General features: G+C 38.4%; 1 protein-coding gene across 1 annotated transcript; it reads left to right on the top strand.

Moving 5' to 3' along the window:
• The first annotated feature begins 802 nt into the window (after window positions 1-802).
• LOC145064264 (uncharacterized) lies at window positions 803-23,521 on the top strand. Its single transcript, XM_079011744.1, has 4 exons — window positions 803-871; window positions 21,817-21,880; window positions 22,616-22,984; window positions 23,088-23,521. Exons 1-4 carry the CDS (start codon window positions 803-805, stop codon window positions 23,519-23,521), a joined length of 936 nt encoding a protein of 311 aa, XP_078867870.1.
• Window positions 23,522-23,974: the final 453 nt, after the last annotated feature.

The following is a 23,974-nucleotide window of genomic DNA, read 5'->3' as shown; positions in this document are numbered from 1 at the left end:
TACCATGCAGTTATTTGATATTCTGATATGTTAGAACAGCATGCTAGTGCTAGGCTAGGGATCTTTAGGAATCGCATGATAGATTTGCCTGATTACATGATGCCTATTAGCCTAGGGTTTCTTGTACGTGAAATTGACATCATAACTGTAGATGTTTAGTGTATGCATCACGGTTGTGCATAATAAAGACCTTATAGCCTGAGAATGTTGATTCGGCCTTCGGGTAGGATTGGATATTTAAAAGTCTATTGGGTCCAACGTTATGTGCAACTAGCGTGCACTGGCGCTGCAGGGGATGATGGAAGTTTCATGGATGTGTGAGTCATGATAAGTGATGAGACTAGATGCGAGATATTTGGTATTCCCCTAGAAGTGAGGGCTGAGCGCATTTCCTATGTTGATGATATTGTTAGGGTGTTGTGGTGATACTTGAGACAAATATGGGTAAGTGTGGAAGGTAGTATGGGCCCGTACTACTGGAAGCACAGGACCCATACGGGTAGTAAGGAAATCACAACCCCTAGGGTTTGTGGGTTTTGGTCTCGCGACATTATGTTATTTATCTGATGACTTGTATATATATTTCAATATGGTGGTGACGAGACGTGTTGCTTCAGGATCCGGATCAGGATCAGGATCGGGGTTGGGAGACGGAGAGTTGGAGGTGTCGGTAGCACCTGAGCCCGTGGTTCAGATAAGGACCGAGGAGTTAGATGTCAGGATTCGAGAGATCATACACGACGAGATTGATGCTGCATTCCGAGTGCAGCTACCAGAGATGTTTGGGTCGATTGAGACCGTGATGGTGGAGTACTTTGATGAGCGATATGCAGCTTTAGCAAAGACAGCTGCCGCTGCAGCCACTTTGGCTGTAACTGCGACAGGGGTTGGAGGAGGAACCGACAGGGCTTTCTAGTACCGGGACTTCGATAATACAAAGCCCTGGACATTTGATGGTACATAGGATGTGATCAGGGCTATGCAGTGGTTGTCTGACGTGGAGGGCTGTTTCTTCATGTGCTCATGTCCTGCTGACCAGAAGGTTAGGTGTGCTCTGAACCTGCTTAGGCTCGGGGCAAAGGACTGGTGGAGATTGACGACAGGTTCAAATTCTGATGATCAACGGGCTGCTATTACTTGGGAGCAGTTCCGGGATATGTTTCGCACCCGCTACGTTCCGCGCGTGGAACAGGAGCGACTTGCTCAGGAGTTTTTGACATGGAGACAGGATGGGGAGTCTGTGATGGAGATCTCCCGGATGTTCACTGAGAGGGCTATGTTTTTGCCGGAGTTTGCGTTAGAGCAGTCTCAGATGACTCGTTATCTGAGTATGCTCAAGACGGATATACGGCAGTTTGTGGCTACACAGCGTTGTGATACCCTCTTGAACCTTCAGGAATCCGCAAGGCGGCGTGAGTTGGAGATAGAGCTGCAGCTGAAGGAGCAGCGTCAGTCACCGGCACAGTCTCAGTCGGCGCCTAAGCGGTCTAAGACCGCTGATACACAGTATGGGGGCCATCAGAGCCGCACTTGTGGAAAGTGTGGCAAGGCTCATTCAGGGTTTTTTCGAGCAGGAGGTGGGTGCCACAAATATGGCAAGGAGGGGCACTATGCCAGGGACTGTCGTTAGTCCACCCCTCCAGCAGATATGAGGATTTGTTACCAGTGTCATCAGTTTGGTCATGTGAAGACCAACTGTTCGCAGCTCGCCGCCAAGTCGGTGCAGGGTTCCGCGCCAGCTACTGTGAGGATTGGAGACGGGAGGCCAGTCAAAGTGGAGCCTCCGAAGGCTCAGGGTCGCGCCTTCCCGCTCACGGCCGAGGAGGCCAGGTCAGCACTGGATGTGGTTGTTGGTACGTTTCTATTCTCTGTCTCAGTTATTGTATTTGTGTTATGCTTATTGATTGCACCTGTGATTAGGTACGTTTTTAGTAAATTCTTTGCCCGCTTTGGTATTATTTGACTCGGGGGCGAGTCGATCGTTTGTATCTCAGACCTTCTCTAGAGGGTTCAGCGTGCCGATGAATGATCTTGAGTGCATGTTGCGAGTGTTGATCACCAACGAGCACGGGGTTTCTGCTTCTTCGGTCTACCGAGGATGCGAGTTGGAGATTTTCGGGGTGCCTTTCCCGATAGATTTGATTCCTATCCCCATGGGGGATGTATGCGTGATTGTAGGGATGGATTGGCTTAGTCGTTTTGGCGCCATGATTGACTGTGAGGGACAGCGGGTGGTGGTTCGAACCCCAAGTGGGGGAGAACTTGTAGTATATGGTGAGGGCACCATGTTGGGATCAGGGTTTTGTTCGGCAGCCAGGGCTCGATAGTATATTCAACACGGGTGTGCCAGTTATTTGGCGTATGTGGTAGATATGCGGGTTAGAGAGCAGCTCTCAGTTTCTGAGCTCCCGGTGGTGAGGGAGTTTGCTGATGTGTTTCCGGAGGAGTTACCCAGAGTGCCTCCGGAGAGGCATGTAGTTTAGGATTGACCTAGTGCCAGGTGTGGCCCCTATCGCCAAGGCGTCGTACCGATTGGCACCGCTTGAGATGCAGGAGTTATCATCTCAGTTGCATGAGATGCTGGGTAAGCATTTTATTCGTCCGAGTAGTTCAACCTTGGGAGCACCGATCCTTTTCGTCAGGAAGAAGGACAGTTCACACAGGATGTACATTGACTACAGGGAGCTGAACAAATTAACGATGAAGAATCGTTATCCGCTCCTGATGATAGACGATCTTTTCGATCAGCTGCAGGGTGCATCTTGGTTTTCCAAGATTGACTTGAGATCAGGATATCACCAGATAAGGGTGAGGGAGGAAGACGTGGAGAAGACCGCGTTTCAGACTCGTTATGGTCATTACGAGTTCGTGGTGATGTCGTTTGGGCTCACAAACGTACCAACAGTGTTCATGGATCTAATGAACTGATTCTGCAGACCGATGCTCGATCGCTCGGTCATTGTGTTTATAGATGATATCTTGGTGTATTCCAAGACCCGAGAGCAGCATGAGGAGCATCTCAAGGAGCTGTTGGAGGTTCTACGACGAGAACGACTATATGCCAAATTCTCGAAGTGTGAGTTTTGGTTGCGAGAGGTCTTGTTCCTCCGACATCTCGTTAACCAGGAGGGGATTTTGATCAATCCGGCCAAGGTGGAGGCAGTTATGCAGTGGGAGACTCCGAAATCTCCCTCAGACATTAGGAGTTTCTTGGGTTTAGCAGAGTATTATCGGAGATTCATTCATGATTTCTCCAAGATTGTCGTACCCCTCACTCATCTAACAAGGAAGAGGGTAGATTTCCGGTGGGGCCCTGAGCAACAAAGGGCATTTGAGACCCTGCGGCGATGTTTATGCGAGGCGTCGGTGTTGACACTCCCCGAGGGAGTTGAGGATTTTGTGATGTTTTGTGATGCCTCCATCACAGGTTTGGGGGCAGTCCTCATGCAGAGGGGACGAATGATACCTTATACATCGAGGCAGCTGAAGCTTGACGAGACGAGATACCCCACGCACGATCTTGAGTTGGGAGCGGTGGTCTTCGCTCTCAAGATTTGGAGGCACTATCTGTACGGGGTTTGTTGTACTATATACACGGATCACAAGAGTTTGAGACATATCATGGATCAGCCGAACCTGAACATGAGGCAGCGCAAGTGGCTGGATGTGGTCACGTACTATGATTGTGAGATCCTTTACCATCCTGGTAAAGCGAACGTGGTTGCGGATGCTCTGAGCCGCAAGTTGGCTGGGTCCTCTACCCCAGCCAAGTGTATGAGGATAACGGTGGATTCCCCGCTGGTGGGTTTGGTCAGGGATGCTCTGATTGAGGGTATGAGGCCGAAGAACTGGAAGTTGGAAAGGATTAAGGGCGAAAGCGCCTGGTTTGTTTAGGATAGCTGCGAATTGTTGACCCATTACGGTCGGGTTTGGGTTCCGATGTCCGGAGGGGTCCGGCAGACAGTGATGGAAGAGGCTCATCAGTCTCGGTTTTCTATTCACCCGGGAGCCACCAAGATGTACCGTGATTTGAGCTCGAGTTATTGGTGGCCTGGTATGAAGCGAGATATCGCTTGGTTTGTTGAGAGGTTTTTGACATGTAGGATGGTCAAGGCCGAACATCAGAGGCCGCACGGTAAGCTGCAGCCTCTGGAAATTCCCATGTGGAAATGGGAATGGATCGCGATGGATTTCATCACGAAGTTACCGAAGATGGCAAAGGGGTTCGATGCTATATGGGTCATCGTGGATCGATTGACCAAGAGTGCCCATTTCCTAGCCATACGGGAGAATTCGTCAGCAGAGAAGTTGGCAGACTTGTACGTCCGTGAGATTGTCTCTCGCCATGCGGTCCCAGTTTCCATTGTGTCCGATCGAGATGTCATATTTACTTCCTGTTTTTGGCAGAAGTTCCACGAGGAACTAGGTACGAGACTGCATTTTAGCATGGCATTCCATCCGCAGACTGATGGGCAGAGTGAGCAGACCATTCAGAACCTCTAGGATATGTTGAGGGCATGCGTCATTGATTTTTGTGGGAGTTGGGATTCCCACATACCGCTTGCAGAGTTCGCTTACAATAACAACTATCATTGCAGTATTGGCGCCCCACCTTTCGAGCAGTTGTACGGGCGGAAGTGTAGGACCCCAGTCTGCTGGGGTGAGATTGGGCACAGGGTAATGGGTCGGACAGAGGCAGTTCTGCAAACTACCGAGATGATACAGCAGATTAGATAGCGACTGCAGACCGCTCAGAGCCAGCAGAAAAGTTATGCCGACCAACGCCGATCTGAGCTGGAATTTCAGGTGGGTGACATGGTCCTCCTGAAAGTCTCACCCTGGAAGGGTGTGATCTGCTTCAGGAAGAAGGGAAAATTGGGTCCCCGTTACATTGGGCCGTTCAGGATTGTTGCCAGGGTCGGTAGGGTAGCTTATAGGTTAGAGCTTCTAGAGGAGCTCAGCCGGATCCATAACACATTTCATGTTTCGCAATTACGAAAAGGCATTAGGCATCAGGAGGGAGTGGTATCGTTGGATGTCATTCAGGTCGATGAGCGCCTGAACTATCTGGAGAGGCCTGTGGCTATTTTGGAAAAGAAGAAGAAGATTTTGTGGAACAAGGGATTTCCTTTGGTAAAGGTACAGTGGGAACATCGGAGGGGATCCGAGTGGACACGGGATCTGGAGGCGGAGATGCGCGAAAATTACCCGACCTTATTTATTCCAGCGGACTTCGTGGGCAAAGTCTAGTTCAAGTGGGGGAGAGTTGTAACGCCCCGATTCTTAGGTATTGTTTTAAATAAGATGTATTGGGTTAATCTCTACTCGACGATTTTATTGCCCTACTTGTTGAGTAGCAACGGGGTGGGATCGCGTGTTAGGTGACCTACTCGGCGAGTAGGAGCTGGCAGATGAAACCCTAAATCACGGGGTTTGTATCCCTATTTAAAGGGACCTTAGCCTCCCTTGGACCTCTTTACAGTTCTAAATAGTCCTTGAGAGCCCTTATTCGTGTGTGTGTGCCTTGTGTATGTGTTGAAGCTTGAAAAGAGGATTTTTGGAAGGAGAAGACTTGGAGGAAAAGGAGGTTGGAGCAATTAGAGTGTGGAAATCAACATTCATCTCAAATATCATCTTCTAGAGGTACCTAAACTGTCATTTTCCTTATAGATATCCTCTATTAGTTGAGTTTTAGGGTTTTCTTGGAATATCAAGTTGGTATGATGAGCTAAGGGCAAGATCTGAAGTTGTAACTTCAGATCTAGACCCTCTTCAGATTCTGGAAGCATAAAGTTACAGTTTTGGTCGTGATTGAGGTCCCTCTTGGGCATGAAGCCCCATTAAGGGCTTAGATTTGGCATTTGGAGCATTTAAAGTCATGCATGTGTTGGGTTTTGAGTATTCTAACACTCCTAAGGTGTACATGCAACCCTAATAACCTTGGATCTATGTTTTCTCTAAATACATGAAAAAAATGATTTCTAAGGTTACTTCCTAACTAGCATAGCATAAGGATCTTGAATCATAAAACTACTAGTAGAAAGACGTACCTTTTGATTGTGATTGCTTGCTTGGAGTTTGAGAGCCTAGCACCAATAGTGTGAATGCCTCAAGTGGAATCACAAATCACCACAAACTTTGGAAACTTGAGAGAATATGTATATGCACTCTTGAAATCGGCCACCACTTAGTTCTCACACAACTAGTTGTCATTTCAAGTATCACAAGCATCTTTATATAGTGTGGAGGATTAGGGTAAACCCTAATAACCCATGTCTTTTCCTTTCCAAGGATCCATGGGTTAAAAGCTCCATGGATCATCCATGGACCTCCATGCATGCTTAGCCCATTCCTAATGAGTGTAAGCCCACATTATATAAAATGCAATAGTCCGTGTTTTAATTAGTCGCCTTTTGATCACTAAATTAATTCATAATTAATTTAAGATCAATACTAATTAAACAATGTGATTTCATATTAATATATTATAACTTATAATATATTAATAAATCATAAACATACTATTCTCATAAGATTATCCATAATAATTGTTCGGGTGAAGTGCAACCCAAATGGACCATGCCAGGTCGGGTCAAGTATATACCAAATAAGTTATGGACTTAGACACCTTATCCAATAGTCTACCACTTGGATAAGTCTAATAACTATATTTGCCTATATTACTTCAGGAACCAACCAGCAATCCTAGCTTTCGAAAACTCTGTTGAACTATGAAGTGCCATTTTAGATAAGTGATCATATAATCCTCTGTTCTCATGATATCGGTCGGAAAAATACATGGAACAACATCGTACTTATTGTCCAGCAGTTTGTTTCCCGATTTCCGATTTCTTTAACAATGAACTTAATCGAACACATCAATTTAGTTTTGACCGGGCCCGGTACATAGGTCAAAACAAAATCATCGAGGGGCCCAAATATCGCTTCTATTTCTAGAAGGAACATATAAACTTCGACTCATATGTTTGTTCTACTACTTGTTGAATTGTACACAAAGGCACGTTTTATAACATCAAGTTACAGATGCGTTTTCATGCAATCAATGCACAACCAACTCATAGGCAACAACTCATATCTCTAGGTTTGAAGACTTATATGATATTACCGACTCACGATCACTCGAGATAAATTCCATGAAGTGATACAAGTGAGCCTGAGTTAATTCCAATACTCATAACTTATGAGTACTCATGAATGTTGTAGGAACCATTGTTATGTCTAAACACGTTTAGCCATCTACAAACTTGATTCATGACAGTATTAATTCATACCTACTTCCAACATATGAACGACTGTGGAGTGTTTAAGTAACTTAGTTATTCGGAAAGAATAAGTTAGTTATTCTGGAAGTCAAAACATGCAAAGTGAAACACAATAATAATCGAATCCAATATGGTCTCAGAACCCTTTTGAATATAAATAGAACCACCTTTTATTTATCACCATATTGATTACACATTATTCATTGTATAATGTTTCAAATAATCAACTTAATACTTGAATAAAACAACAATTATCCCATGCTCGTAGCATGTACACTTTGTTTTCTAAACCATGGTTATGTCATACTCCATGTATGCAAACTATGTTTGTCTATGATCCTAACTTTGTGAAATAGATCAATTGAACATGATTCCAATGATGCTTATTTCACAATCCCAAATCCTTATTGTAAATATAAGAATTCCTAATTCTCACCATTTACCGAAATCAGTTAGATTTTAAACTTATATGCAATGTTCCTCTTGTAATGATTATGCATAAAGTCACCAAAACCTTGTCACTAGTCATTACAGAGTATTCCAAAGAAGATCAACTCTATGGAAACGAAGTATCATATTCAAAGTACATTGCTTTGAACATCCTTCTTGCATTAAGGTTTTCTAATCTTACGCAGATTGAATTGTTGGATTAGTGTCTAAGTCCATAACTATTTTGGTATGTACTTGACCCGATGGTGCATGGTCCTTTTGGGTTGCCTTCACCAACGCAACTTGATTGGAGAAATAAATAGAGAGAGAGAGGTTATTATGATTTATTAATATGTTATAAGAATAATATATTAAAGGAGAAATCATATTTGTTTAATTAATATTGGTCAATAATTAATTAAGAATTAATTTTGTGATCAAGTGTAATTAATTAAACTAGAGGGGCTGAATTGTAATTATGTGATAGTTACAAAATAAGGTAAGGATTATCTTATATATATGGTGAGCGAATTTGAGGTGTAAATCTCTTAGAATTCGACTAGGATAAGGATTTCTAGGACTTATCTTATGGTTGCTTGGTGGACAAGCAACTAGATAAGGATAAGGACTAAAACCCTAATCTTTACACCTATATAAACCCCCTAAGGCATAGGAATTCGTCCAACCCTTCCCAAGAAGTCCTAAGGACGAATTCTAACCTCTCTCCTCTCTCGTTATACCTTCTCCACTTGCTTATGGTGTTTGTAAGCCATTAGAGGAGTGACACTTGCGACTCTAAGCCTTCCAAGGTCAATTCAAGGAGGAATTGGATTGTTATTGCTATATAACAATCAAGGTATGTTCTTAAACCTAATTACATGTGAATTTGGATTTCCATATGCTAGAATTAGGGTTTATAGTCTTGGATTCAAAGCATGTAAAATAGAGAAACCTAGATCCAAGCATTAGGGTTTGTATGAGCACATAGGATGTCTTATGACCAAAACCCATCAGTGGTATCAGAACTTTGATTGGTTTCTATTGTATTGATGCTTGTTGTAACTGAAAAATTCGATTTTTTGCATTCTGGAGGCTGGACTCGCCGAGTCCATGGCTGAACTCGCCGAGTCCAAGGTGACTCGACGAGTCCAAGGCTGACTCGACGAGTCAACTCGTCAGAAGGAGGGTACTTCGGGATTTCTTGCTGTTTTTGCTTATGGATAGTTACCTTATCATGTTAGATCATTATTAATCCGATTATATGATATATTTGACTATAATTTTGATCTAATTGAAGATATTTATCAATTAATAAGATAATTGTTTCCTTATAAGATAATTGATTAATTATTTTGAGTAAATTGATAAATTGTTTTGCAAGAAATCATTAAAGAAATCATCAAATATGGATAATTATGTGATTAAATGTTAATTAGAATTATTTGTTATTTGATCCTTGTTGTTGTGAAAAGTTTCATATTTGGCCCTTTAGGTTTTATAGTTTAAATTTGAACCCCAAAAGTTTTGTTGTTTTGAAATTTAAATAGTTAAAACCCTAATGTTTTGAAAAAGGTTTCAAAACTTGCCCTCAAGTTTTGGAATTTAAATTTTGATTAAATAGTTTAATTTTGATCCATATTTAAATTCTAAACCCTAATGTGTTGAAATGTTTCAAAACTTGCCCTCAAGTTTTGGAATTTAAAAGTTGATTAAAAGTTTAATTAGGAATGTTAAATTCTAATACTCTAAGAAGTTTTGAAAAAGTTCAAATCACACCCTTATGGTTTTATTAATTAATTAAGGTGTATAATTAAAAGAGATTTAATAAATCCATTAAATTTTAGGTTAACCATTTAATAGAATTAAAAGTGTAATTGTTAAAGTTAACCACATAGTATTTTAAAAGTTATAAAATACACCCTATACTATATATAACATTAAAAGTCTAACATTATATATATGTATAACTAAAAGTCAGTCTTACCGTTAGTAGGCCTCATTCACGAAGCTGGTCTATAAGGGGTGTTTAAGGAAATTGCCTATAAAATGGCGATTGAATGGGTATCCACTCTTACCCACCGCACTCTTGACTAGTGGAGGGTCGTTAGCCGAACGGGTAGGATAGGACGAAACCTTCTATTATAAGTATAATGAATTACTAAAGTAACTAAATGTTTTTCGAAATTCCCAATCTTAGTTACTTAGGCAAAAGTGAATTGATGCAATTCCATGAAATTACACTTTGTGCCCTTGCGAAGACGTTAGTGGAGCGTGTGTGGTTAACCGACACACTAAATGGGTCTAAGCAAAGGTAGCAAAGGGTGACTAAATGTTTGTCATAGTTCGATGGAGCGTGTGTGGTTTACCAGCACATCGAATAGGTGACTGTAACATGTGAGGGCACCATGTAAGTTTGCATGGTTATTCACACCCGCTTTGTGATCCTCGGCATCCCAGTCACAAACAAGAGGGGCATATCGAGATATAAACATGCCATTGAAAGTTAAATGTATCTCAAAGGATCTAGGAGTTTTCATAGATTTAAAACTTAAATTTTCTTTTTCGTTTTTCGTGGTGGAAATTAGTGAATCGTCATTCACTTACCTTCAAATATTCTGCAACTAGATTACGGCATCCCTTTTCTAGGTTGTAGCGTATTGTGTTGGGTCCTAGCCTTGGAATTTCATTTGGCTGATCTACCAAGGACTCAATCTATCAACTAACTTGAATTCGTTTTTCTCCCGTTTGTAGATGTCAAAGTTCGACAACTATGGTCTTCTCAAATCCCGTGGAACAAGCATTCCACATGAAGATGATATTCCACGATTCGATCGAGGAACAAAAAATCATGCTTCACTTCCTCTACCTCCTCCAATTATTCTCCCTAACCCACAAATTCAAAGGCTTGAAAAGTTCAAGATCACTCAAGCCCTTTTGGCAAGTAAACATAAAGAAGGAAACTCCGTGTGTGCACACGTCCTAGGGATGAAGTCACACATTGATAAGTTAAGAATGTTGGGATCCGTTGTCTGTGAGGAAATGGCTGTTGATTGGGTTCTTCAGTCACTTCCTAACTCATATAGTGAGTTCGTAAGAGAGTACTATATGATGAACTACGACGTGACCCTTATAGATCTCACCTATATGCTTATTGCTGCTGAATCAGAAATGATTTGGCGCAATAGAAAATCAATGTTGATTGGTGAATCTGCCTTCGAGACCTCTATGGATATAGACAGTGGCAACGAAAGACATGCTATGATCGAAAAGTTTGATCATAAGAGAAAGGCAATGTCTGAAGTGGTTCCATGTGCTGTTCCAAAAGAGTCGATCTGTTTTTATTGCCAAGAGAAGGGGCATTGGAGACGAAGCTGCCCTATTTACCTAAGAGATCTAAGAGATGGGAGAGTCGAAATGTATGGCTCTAATATAGGTAAAATCCATTGACTAACTCTTTTAAGCTTCTATTCTAGATTCTTAATACATAATGTAATAAGATTACAATTGATGTTTTGTAGGATCGAAGAAAAGAAAGGGAGCTTAAGGGAAGAAGTGAGCAAAATCTAACCGTAAAGGAATGGATTTCGATCGCATTTCTCGAAGATTAGATTCTTGATCTACTACTTAGAGTTAGAATTAGATTGCTAAGAAAGATGTATTAGCATAAGTTTTTCAATGAGTTGCATTGTAAGGACAAATTTTTCCGCAATAAAATAAATTTTGATTTTAAATTTTATTTATTTATCCTTATAATGGCGTGTATGAAAAAATTGATGTTAAATGTTTCTATTATTAGCAATAATGAATTTGGTTCTTATTATGTTATTTATGAAAAGTCAAGAATTTACCAAATAGGGAGAGTTTCTCATCGCCCAAGTTTCAATTGGACAGAAATTTGGAATCATGCAACTTGGTTGTACGATGAATGAGAAATTTCGTATTTGGAAATTAGACTAATTCATTGACAAAGTGTCAAGTGAAAGACTAGGAGATCGAGTACACAAAGTTGTGTGTTGATCAAAGTCCACCATAAGAGTAACGAGATATTCGTCATGATTTATTAAAGGTTTAGTAAATATGATTATACTTATAAGATTAAGTGTAATTCTGAATTGATTAAAGGGTTTAGATCAATAGCAGAACGAATAAGAAGAATCAAGTAGGCAGAAAGATAAAAGTTTCTCCATTCTAAGAAGATGGGAGAGTACCTTTTATGCTTTATGATAAGTCTTAATGATTAAGAACCATATCTCAATTGATCCTCTAAGTGAGTCTTAGTACAATTGTATGTCTAAGAAGAGGAATCAAGAATTGAATAAATGGTTAAATCAATAAGTCAATCATACTTCGTTCCAATAACAAGTCTTAAAGTTAAGATTGTGACATTGAGTGAAAGGTATTAAGAAGGTTTGTAACTTTCATTAAATGTGGAAAGTTGTGATGTCTTGGATAAGACAAAGACCAACTAGGACCAATTTATGAAGTGTTTTGATAAAAGCTACACTAACTCTTGAATATTTGTTTGTCAAGAAATGGTTATTGACAAGAGAACCTTATATGTCAAGGAGTCAGTGGGAGTCTTAATTGTCTTGAAAGGTTTCAAGAACAAATCAAATAAACCTTATCGATCATCACTAGCACACAAATTGAGGTTTACAACCTATCGTGTTGACATTATTTTGATTCTGTGCCAATCCAATCGAGTTAATTATGCATGAGAGTTCTATGAGTTCTCATTTTGAACGTATAAAAGGCAAAGCACCTTAATCAATGAAAGGTACATTGATAAGAAAAGGTGAGCCACTTAACTACTTGGAAGACATGGTGGGTAGCTGTGCTACCATAAGGCAAGAAATCAAGATTAAGAAAGCTCGGTCCATATGAGTTTGAATTTGTCATAAACTTTGGTTTTAACAAATTCACATGGATAGGAACACATACACCGCTCAAATCTAAGTGTCATAAGATTTCCTCCTTCATGAAAATGATTGTGAAGAAATGCTTTCACTAAGAGAGATTTTAAGAAGAAAGTGATTGTAAAATTGCATTCTCGAATTCAATTATGGTTACGGCATCCCTTTCCATAATTTGAATTGTGAGGTTTGGCAATTAGTCTTAATTGTTTAGACACACATATGAACTATCAAAGGAAAATGTGTATAATATCAAGAAACGTTGATAAAAGATTATCAAAGCACTAAGTATTAGAAACATGAACTTAAGAAATTCAATAAGCATTGTTTTTCTGAAAGTTAATACATGTCGAAGCTAGTGGGAGCATAAGTGTTATGTTTTATAATAATCATCAAGATAGTGGGAGCATAAAAGTTATGATTGTATGATTATTAAGGAAAGTATTGCAAGATTAGCAATATTAATTATAGAAAACAAGAGTCATACTTTGCAAAGTCGCAATAGTTGAAGAGTTTTTTTGCTATAATTAAGGGAGAGAATATTATGCTTCATTTCAAATCTAAAGGTTTAGGTTGAGAAATGTTAATAAAATTTAGTCAAAGGTACAAAGTGTGTTCTTAAAATTTCGATTATGATTACGGCATCCCTTTTCACAATTCGAATTTTGAGAACATAGCAAATAAAACATTATGCGTCGTGTCCCATACGCTTCGGGTATAGGATCGATTGCAAATGCTTTAATGTTTGACCATTCTAAAATTTTCCGAATGTCTAGCACATTTAGAGGGAAAAAGGACTAGAATCGGTTTAGACTAAAATAATTAAACAACTATCAAAGGACAATCCAAGTTCGACGAAGATTGGTCGCTTGCGAGTAGTTGGAAGTATAGTATTGGAAAATATGGAAATGTTTCCATATTGGATGGACTATATCGACATCGTTACGAATAGATAAGATTCTATTAAGAATGAGTTGTCATATGGAACATATGGAAGTGTGTCCATATTGGGAATTGAATATTGAGAAATCTATGATTAGATTAGAAACTTCTATGCAAAAGGATGTTCAAAGAATGTACTTTGAGTGAGAGACATCACGTCTATGGAATTGTTTTGTAACAATCTCCGATAGAGGACTTTGTAATATCATTGGAAATAGTCTTTATGACTTTGGTGCAGTGACATTACGAAAGGATAGGTTGCATAGAATGTTAGAATCTAGAATATTCTATAAGTAACAAGAATTTGATATTCTTTAACTTATGAAAAACGGATTTGGAGTTGTGAAATGAGAAGGATTGGAAATGTGTTCAATGTGATCTATTTCACAAAGTAAGAACCATAGGTAAACATTGTGTGCATGCTAGGAGCATGGGACAAGTGTTGGAATTCAAGTAAGAAGTTGTTTACCCGAAACGACAAATAATGAGTAATCGATATGGTGATAAATAAAAGGAGTTTTATTTATACTCAAAGGTTTGAGGCCATATGGGATTAGTATTATTCTTGTGTTTCACATTTGCATGTTTTGACTTCCAGAATAATTGAGTTTATTAAGAATAATCGAATTATTCAAACGGGCCACAGTCGTTCATATGTTGGAAGTAGGTATGAATGAAGACTGTCGTGAATTGGTGTGTGGATTGTCTAAAAGAGTATTAGACATAAGCAAATGTTTGCTGCAACGTTCATGAGTGCTTATGAATGTGATTTAAGCATTGGATTAAACCCACGCTCACTTGGATCACTCCATGGATTGTATCACGAGTGATTGGTGAGACGATAACATCTTATATTCTTGAGACCGAGATGTGTGAGTTGTATCTTGCAAATCGGTTGCACATTGATAATATGTAAACGCACCAGTAACTTGGTGTTATAAAACATATTGTTGTGTGTGATTTGGTGCGTGAGTACAAGCAAGCATTGTATCAAAGTTTATCCGTTCCTTTTATCCAAAGTAGGATAAAAGCGATATCTTTGGGCCCCTCGATGGTTTTGTGATGACAAACGTAAATGCTCGGCCGGGCTAGGGCTAATTTGATTTGTTCAATTAGTCTGTCGTCATAAATCAGAAATCGAGAAGTAGTACAAAGAGAATGATTAGAAATCATATCTCATATGATATCTAGAATGGAGGAATATATGATCCCTTATCTAAGGACACATGTATTTGATATGATCAGAGTTGACAACGGCTTTGGAAAGCTATGATTGCAGATCAGGATCCGAAGTCATACGCAAAATAGTTGTTAGACTTATCCAAGTGGGAGACTGTTGGATTAGTGTCTAAGTCCATAACTATTTTGGTATGTACTTGACCCGATGGTGCATGGTCCTTTTGGGTTGCCTTCACCAAAGCAACTTAATTGGAGAAATAAATAGAGAGAGAGGTTATTATGATTTATTAATATGTTATAAGAATAATATATTAAAGGAGAAATCATATTTGTTTAATTAATATTGGTCAATAATTAATTAAGAATTAATTTTGTGATCAAGTGTAATTAATTAAACTAGAGGGGCTGAATTGTAATTATGTGATAGTTACAAAATAAGGTAAGGATTATCTTATATATATGGTGAGCAAATTTGAGGTGTAAATCTCTTAGAATTCGACTAGGATAAAGATTTCTAGGACTTATCTTATGGTTGCTTGGTGGACAAGCAACTAGATAAGGATAAGGACTAAAACCCTAATCTTTACACCTATATAAACCCCCTAAGGCATAGGAATTCGTCCAACCCTTCCCAAGAAGTCCTAAGGACGAATTCTAACCTCTCTCCTCTCTCTTTATACCTTCTCCACTTGCTTATGGTGTTTGTAAGCCATTAGAGGAGTGACACTTGTGACTCTAAGCCTTCCAAGGTCAATTCAAGGAGGAATTGGATTGTTATTGCTATATAACAATCAAGGTATGTTCTTAAACCTAATTACATGTGAATTTGGATTTCCATATGCTAGAATTAGGGTTTATAGTCTTGGATTCAAATCATGTACAATAGAGAAACCTAGATCCAAGCATTAGGGTTTGTATGAGCACATAGGATGTCTTATGACCAAAACCCATCATGAATAAGTTCCACCAATGGAGACATTTCCATAGTCCCATTTTGACTATCACTTCTGAACAAGAGTTGCCTCTTTTCAGAAAATATCAATATGGTCCTGCCAAAATTAACACTATGCTTCCAAATGTCCCTGAGCAACCAATCTTTGGCAAACCTCAGATTGTTCTCGACAATTGCTTAATCACTTTAGTCATATCCAGTTCTAGACTTTTCCCTTTTAAATGCCCTGAGCATTTGGAAAATTTAGAAAGGATGAATATTATAGCACATGAAATCAATCCTATATCCAAAGCATATGGGACACGATTCATGATGTCTCACATAAAGACATGATACTAGACCAGTCTTTTGCTACAATATTTTTTATTTGCCATGTTTTCAAAGTTTAACCATTCCAACATAAAATACATATACATATATATATATATATATATATATATATATATATATATATATATATATATATATCCTTGACTAAAGATGATTAAAATCTCAATCTAAGCTTTTAGAATTGAATTGAAGTATAATTTCGTCTCCCTTATTTATAGCAAAACAATTTTTGAACCCCTGCAACTTCACGAATTGAAACTTTTTTTTTTCTATAATTAACATTGCTAGCTTGCAATGATAATCATAATTATCATGCTCCCACTAACATGATGATTATTAGCATAACACTTATGCTCCCACTAGCTTTGACATGTATTCAGAAATCGGTTGGAATTCTAAAATTTAGATTCATACACCCTTCCGTAGATAGCTCACATGTGTGTCTAAACAATTTCAAGAACTATGAAAAGGGATGTCGTAATCATAGTCTCAATTGTTTAGACCTTTTCCATTTCTCACAAGTCCATGTTAGTGTGCCGGTTAACCACACACGCTCCACTAACGACTTTTGAAAATGCAAATAACACAATTGCTATCTGCTTAAAATCTACTTAGTGAAAGCGTTTCCTCACCATCATTCTCATGAATCAGAGAGAAACCTTATGACACTTAGATTTTATGGTGTATGAGTTCCTATCCGTGTGAATTTGTCAAAACCATAATCACAAGACAAGGTTAGTGTCAAATTCAGCCTTACATGGATTGAACTTGTTAAATCTTAATTTCTTGTCACCTAGTAGCACAAGGCCCACCAATGCTTCCAAGCTGTTATGCTCACAATTTATAACTAACATAACTCATATGCATAGTCAACTTAATTGACACAAGAATTGTGTCAACATGATAGGTTAGAAACCTCAAGTCATGTACTAGTGATAAAACGCAGGTTTTACTCTTGATTAAATCTTGAAACTCTTTCAGGATCTTTAAGGCTCCCACTGTCCTCTTGACATATAAGTTTCCCTAGTTAAGGACCATTCCTTGACATAAAAAATATTCGAGAGTTGGTGCGGATTCTTATCACGATAAACACTTCACATAATTGGTCTTAGTTGGTCTTTGTCTTATCCAAGACATCACAACTTACCAATTTCAAATGTACAAGAGTAGAAAACATTTTACACTACATTTGATAAGTTTTTTAAACCTTACTTTATGTCACTCAAGGTTATAATCTTGGAGTATTACTCTAAGAATTGTTTTGGAATGAAGTATGCTTCATCTTATTGATTTTAACCATTCCAACAATTCATGACTCCTCTTCTAAGCCATAAGAATACACTAAGATGTCCTTAGAGGATCAAATTGTGATATGGTTTCAAAATCATTAAGATGATCATAAAACATGATACTAAAGTACTCTCCCATCTTTTCAGATTTGAGAAACTTTTATCTCTTTGCCAAATTTGATTCTTCCCATCCGTTCTGCCATACATTAAAACCTTTTCAATATTACAGAGTTATACTTAAACTTGCAAGTATAACCATACTTACTAGACTTTAGTAAATCATGACGAATCGATCTTTGTGGTGGACCTTGACCAGCACACACCCAGTGTACCTGATCCCTTAGTCCTTTAATTGACTCACATTTGCATGTGATCAATGAATTAGTCTTAATTTTCCAAAGATGAAAATTCCCATTCATCATACATTACAGCCTGTATGATTCCAAGTTTCTGTCCAATTGAAACTTGGGTGATGAAAACCTTTCCTTATTTGGTAAATTCAGACACTACCACAAATGAGAGAATTAAACTCATATTTCCAATATTGCTAGAAACACACAAACACCAATTTTCCGTAAATGCCATTGTAAGGGGATATAGTATAAAATAAAATAAACAAAACTTTTATTTCTTTATTAAAATGCGGAAAAATATTCCTTACAATGCAACTTTAAATGGAAACTATGCTATTACATATTCCCTAGCAATCTATCATAACTTCTAAGTAGTAGCTCAAAAATCCAATCCTCGAACCATGCGATAGAAATCCATATTCGCAATCAGATTTTGCACACTCTTCTTTTAACCTTCCTTTTGCTCGATCCTGCTAAACATCAAGATGCAATTTAGTCACATCATGTAATAGGAATCAACAATTAGGAACTTTAATAAAGTTAGATAGTGGACTTACCTGAAGCAGAGTCAACCATTTTGTCTCTACTTGCTTTCAAATCTTTCAGGTATTCAGGGCAACTTCGCTTCCAATGTCCCTTCTCATGACAATAAAAACATATAGACTCTTTGGGAACTGTACACGAGACAATCACAGACTTAGCCTTTCCCTTTACCTTTCGGTCAACCGGGTTGACCAAGGTCGATCCCTTTCCATTGGGAAGAGAAAGCTTTTCTGGACTTCCAATGTTACCAGTATCCATGTGCATGGAAGTTTGAGAATTTGATCTTTCACCAATATTTACTTTTCCAGTGCGCCAAAACATTTCTGATTCAGCAGCAATGAGCAAATAAGAAAGATCAATAAGAGTCATGTCGTGATCTGTCACATAGTAGTCCTTAATGAACTCATTATATGACTCCGGAAGCGTCTGAAGAACCGAGTCAGCAGCCAACTTCCTTGAGATATCGACACCTAACATTCTCAACCTGTCAATGTGTGACTTCATTTCTAAGACATTAGTACACACATGGTTTCCATCTTTATGTTTCATTGCCAGTAGGGCTTGAGTGATCTTGAACTTTTCAAGACTTCGAGCTTGTGGGTCAGGGAGAATAAATGGAGGAGGTGGAGGAAGTGAAGCATGATGTTGAGGGACATCATCTTCAAGAGGAAAGCTTGTTCCAAGCGATTTGGGAAGATCATAGTTGTCTGAACCAGACATATACAATGGGAGAAAATCAAGTTAGTTGATTCAAGTCCTTAATATAGCACCCAATATGAAATATTAAGGCTAGAACCCAACACAATATTTTATAACTTGCAAGAGGGATGCCGTAATCCAAGCTATAAGATATTTGAAGGTAAGCGAATGACGATTCACCAATTTCCACCACGAAAATGAAATAATTTTATTAGGTTTTTCCTGGTTTTGAAATTCCTAGATCTTTTGAGATTCATTGAACTTTTCAATGGCATGTTTCGATCTCGAGTGTCCCCTCTCAAATTTTGTGATTGGGATGCCGAGGATCACAAAACAAGGTGTGAATAACAATGCAAATTCACTTGGTACCCTTAATATTATCACCTAATCAATGTGCCGGTTAACCACACGTGCTCCACCAATCTATGATAAACATTAAGTCACCCTTTATGATCCTTACTAGTCCAAGTTAATGTGCCGGTTAACCACACACGCTCCACCAACGACTTGGTATGGTACAAAGTGTAAATTCATGGGTTAGCACCAAATTCACATTTTTCCTAAAGTAACTAAGTTTGGGAATTAAAAATATTTAGTTACTTTATAATAGTCATTATACTTTTAATGAGAATTTAAAGTCATTGTCCTACCCGTTCGGCTAACGACCCTCTACTAATCAAGGACGCGGTGGGTGAGAGTGTACACCCATTAAGCTACCATTTTATAGGCAGCAACCTTATACCCCCTTATAGACCGGCTTCGTGAATGAGGCCTACTAACGGTAAAACAACTTAATCTTATACATATATATAAATATTAAACATTAATCTTATAATAGTATAAAGGTTGAGTTTTAACTTTTAAAACTCTAAGGGTTTGGAATTAAAGTTTGTGTGAGACTTTACAAATTCCAAAACTTGAGGGCATTTTTTGAACAATTCATAAACTTTTGGATATTCATAAATTATGTGTTTTAATTAAGTGTTTAAAACTTTTAATGAAGAGACTCTTGGACATCCATAACTTGAGGACAAGTTATGGAGTCCATAAAACCATTTATTATAAAAAAAGTCTCTTCAACTTATGTAACCTATGTTTTTAATGGACTTTTAAAAGAAAAAGACTTTTGGTAATCCATAAGTTGAGGACAAATTATGGATTCCATTAAATCACATTAAGATCAAGAATTAACTAACAAACAATTTGCAAATAATTCCTATGATCTAACAAAACTCATAAGAACATGAACATCCATATCAACAATTTCAAGTATCATATGACCACATATAAAACTTGGAATTTTTATATTATCCTTGAAATTCGTTTACCACAATCATTACCACATCAAAAACAGGTTTTACAAGTCAAAAACAGTTTATGGTAGTGATTCTAGACCAATTCCAGCCAAAACAGTCGAATATATGCTGTCAGGGGGTCCAACTCGTCGAGTGCATGAACAAACTCGACGAGTTGGATGCATTTTGCCTTAGAATCGTCGAGTCCCTTCATGGACTCGGCGAGTCTGCTGTGCAGACAGCATATAAACTTCGATTTTCAGCAATTTGCATCAAGTATTTAAGAAAACAAGCCTAGGCTTTGATACCACTGTCGGGTTTTGAGCATTCTAACACTCCTAAGGTGTACATGCAACCCTAATAACCTTGGATCTATGTTTTCTCTAAATACATGCAAAAAATGATTTCTAAGGTTACTTCCTAACTAGCATAGCATAAGGATCTTGAATCATAAAACTACTAGTAGAAAGACATACCTTTTGATTGTGATTGCTTCCTTGGAGTTTGAGAGCCTAGCACCAATAGTGTGAATGCCTCAAGTGGAATCACAAATCACCACAAACTTTGAAAACTTGAGAGAATATGTATATGCACTCTTGAAATCGGCCACCACTTAGTTCTCACACAACTAGTTGTCATTTCAAGCATCACAGACATCTTTATATAGTGTGGAGGATTAGGGTAAAACCTAATAACCCATGTCTTTTCCTTTCCAAGGACCCATGGGTTAAAAGCTCCATGGATCATCCATGGATCCCCATGCATGCTTAGCCCATTCCTAATGAGTGTAAGCCCACATTATATAAAATGCAATAGCCCATGTTTAATTAGTCGCCTTTTGATCACTAAATTAATTCATAATTAATTTAAGATCAATTCTAATTAAACAATGTGATTTCATATTAATATATTATAACTTATAATATATTAATAAATCATAAACATACTATTCTCATAAGATTATCCATAATAATTGTTCGGGTGAAGTGCAACCCAAATAGACCATGTCGGGTCGGGTCAAGTATATACCAAATAAGTTATGGACTTAGAGACCTTATCCAACAGCATGCACGTAAAGTTTGCAACTTTACGTGACAAGCATGCCCTAGAAGCTTGGATCTGTGAGTTGGAGCCGCTGCATGGCTCAAAATAGTTCTGCATGGAAAAAGGACTGAATGGACTCGGCGAGTCGTAAGGTTGAATCGGCGAGTCACACGAAGATGACCGTGGACTCGACGAGTTGGATGAACAACTCGGCGAGTCCGATGATGATTGCCATAGACTCGACGAGTTGAAGAACAACTCGGCGAGTCGGATGAGTTTTCTCCTAGATATGTATGTGTGTGTATTCGTCGAGTTGCAAGGAGGGAACTTGACGGATGGCCTTAAAGTTTGTTCGAGAATCAAAGGAACTCGACGAGTCACCCTAATGACTCGGCGAGTTGGAATTTGTTTCAAGGAACTCGGCGAGTAACCGAGGGTACTCGGCGAGTCGAGGTCAACATGAACTGTTGACCTTGACTGAGGGCTTTGACTTTGATCAGGGGTTGACTAGTGGGTTATAAAGTACCTTATAAGGTTAAAGACTTATGAACATATTGTGCTATAGGTGGTGGAGCCTGTGTCAAGTGATCCGAGAGTTGGAGCTTACCTTCTGATTCGACATTTGCGAGGTGAGTTATCCTCACTATATCGGTAGGGTCTGCGGCACCAAGGCCGACCCTTTAGCTGTTATTGTTATGGTATGCTATATGTGGTTATGATCTGTTAGATCAGAATCACGGTAGACAGTATGCTATGCTCTTATGATCCATAGGGATTGGTATATTAGTGACCTGCTAGGTCGGTACTCTAGTTACGATAGAATTCTATGATTGATGACCAGTGATAAATATGTTTGATGTTTATATATGCCAGTATATGATAGTTATGCGCACATAGTATTTGCTTGTTTGTTGGGTTGAGGCGGACCTGCTTTGTGCTGTAGGCCAACACACCCTATGAGCGGTGCGAGGAGACTGTAGGCCCACATGGCGGACCAGTCATGCCGAAGGCTCGGGATAGATCCAGATAGAATGTAGGCCCTGTTGGGCGGTCCAGTCAAGGCGATGGCCCAGTATGCATGTTGATTGATTGATTATTACTGATATTGTATTGTTAGTGTGGTATTGGTATTTTGGGGGTAGCTCACTAAGCCCTCGGGCTTACAATTTTTTGTTTATTGTTTCAGGTACTTCAGGATATCATGGAAAGGCGAAGGCATGACCGTACCGCTCCTCATCCTTATGTTATGATTTTTGGGACACTCTGATGGATAATGATTTGAAAACATTTTGTAAACAATGCTATTTGGTTTTTATTTATGATTGAAAAGTTTAAATTTGGCGTAAAATTTATGGATGTTATAGGTGAGCAATCACCAGTTATGGTTTTTATTTATGGTGCGATGGATGAGTGCAAAGAAAAAATTGCAAAGAACTTTGATAATGAAGTCTCTTCTTATAAAGAGATTTGGGATATCATTGATGAAAAATGGGAACATCAAATGCATAGGTATTTGCATGCAGCTGCCTACTACTTGAATTCTGAATTTAGATGGAGTCCTAATGTTTCCCAGCATCCGAAAATTAAGAGAGGATTGTACAATTGCATGAACAGATTAATTAAGAGTAATGATATTTATATGAAGATTGAAGCTCAACCCGATGACTACAAATACCAAAAAGGAACGTTTGGATGTAGAGCTTCTTTGAATTCGTATATGAAGCGTGTTCCTGGTAACTAATAAATATTTATAACTTACAAGTTATAATTATTATATTTTATTATTTTGCATAATTATATTATTTACTAATTTATTTATTCATTTAACTTATATAGTCACATGGTGGGGCCATTATGGAGATGAAGTTCCAGAACTACAAGCCTTTACGATGAAGATATTAGGTCTTACTTGTTCGGGTTCGTCGTGTGAACGAAACTGGAATACGTTTAATCAAGTTCATACAAAAAGAAGAAACCGATTGAGCACTAATAGGATGAATAACTTGGTGTACATAATGTCCAATAAGAAACTGATGCAAAAGTTTATCAGGAAGACTAAGCTAAAAGATTCTGATAACCCATTAGTTGTTAATGAGGTGTTATCTGATAATGAGTGGATAGCCAACCCGAGTGATGAATATGATGAAGCATGTGAGGAAGATGAAATTGATGTAGTTTGTAGGGAAACTAGGGAGAGAGGTGAAAGTTCTTCATCTAGGAAGCGGAAAAATGTTGAACAGAATTCGGTGGATGAAGATGATGTGGACTAAATTCGGTTGATGAAGATGACATCTATCGTGAGAACGATGCGCCATAAAATGGTTGCTTTAATAATGTTTGAATTTGGGCTCTGTGCCTCTCAGACTTTTGTGCTAGACTTTTCACTTTTGTGCTGTTGACATTTAAGGATTTAGGTTCCATGCATTCAAGACTTCTATGCTAGACTTTTGTGTTATTGACATTTAAGGATTTTGTGCTTCACTTTTATGCTATTAACTTAGTGACTTATCATATTTCTCATTTAGATATAAAATTATGTTTTTTTGTTATATATATATATAAAATTTTATATAATTATTTATTGATAATCCTATTAGGCTTACGCCTCTTGAGGATAAGGGCTTAGCGTTGAAGCCCGTTTCCGCCTTTTTAAACCTTGGTTACAGATTGTGGGTGCATCAGTAAAATGCGCAGTCAAACACAAATAGTTTAGATTTTGTACA

Source organism: Lactuca serriola, chromosome 7, assembly GCF_051521515.1.
Source record: "Lactuca serriola cultivar US96UC23 chromosome 7, Lser_US96UC23_V15, whole genome shotgun sequence".
In the NCBI taxonomy this organism is placed as follows: Eukaryota; Viridiplantae; Streptophyta; class Magnoliopsida; order Asterales; family Asteraceae; genus Lactuca; species Lactuca serriola.
This window is presented reverse-complemented; position numbering and strand designations above follow the sequence as displayed.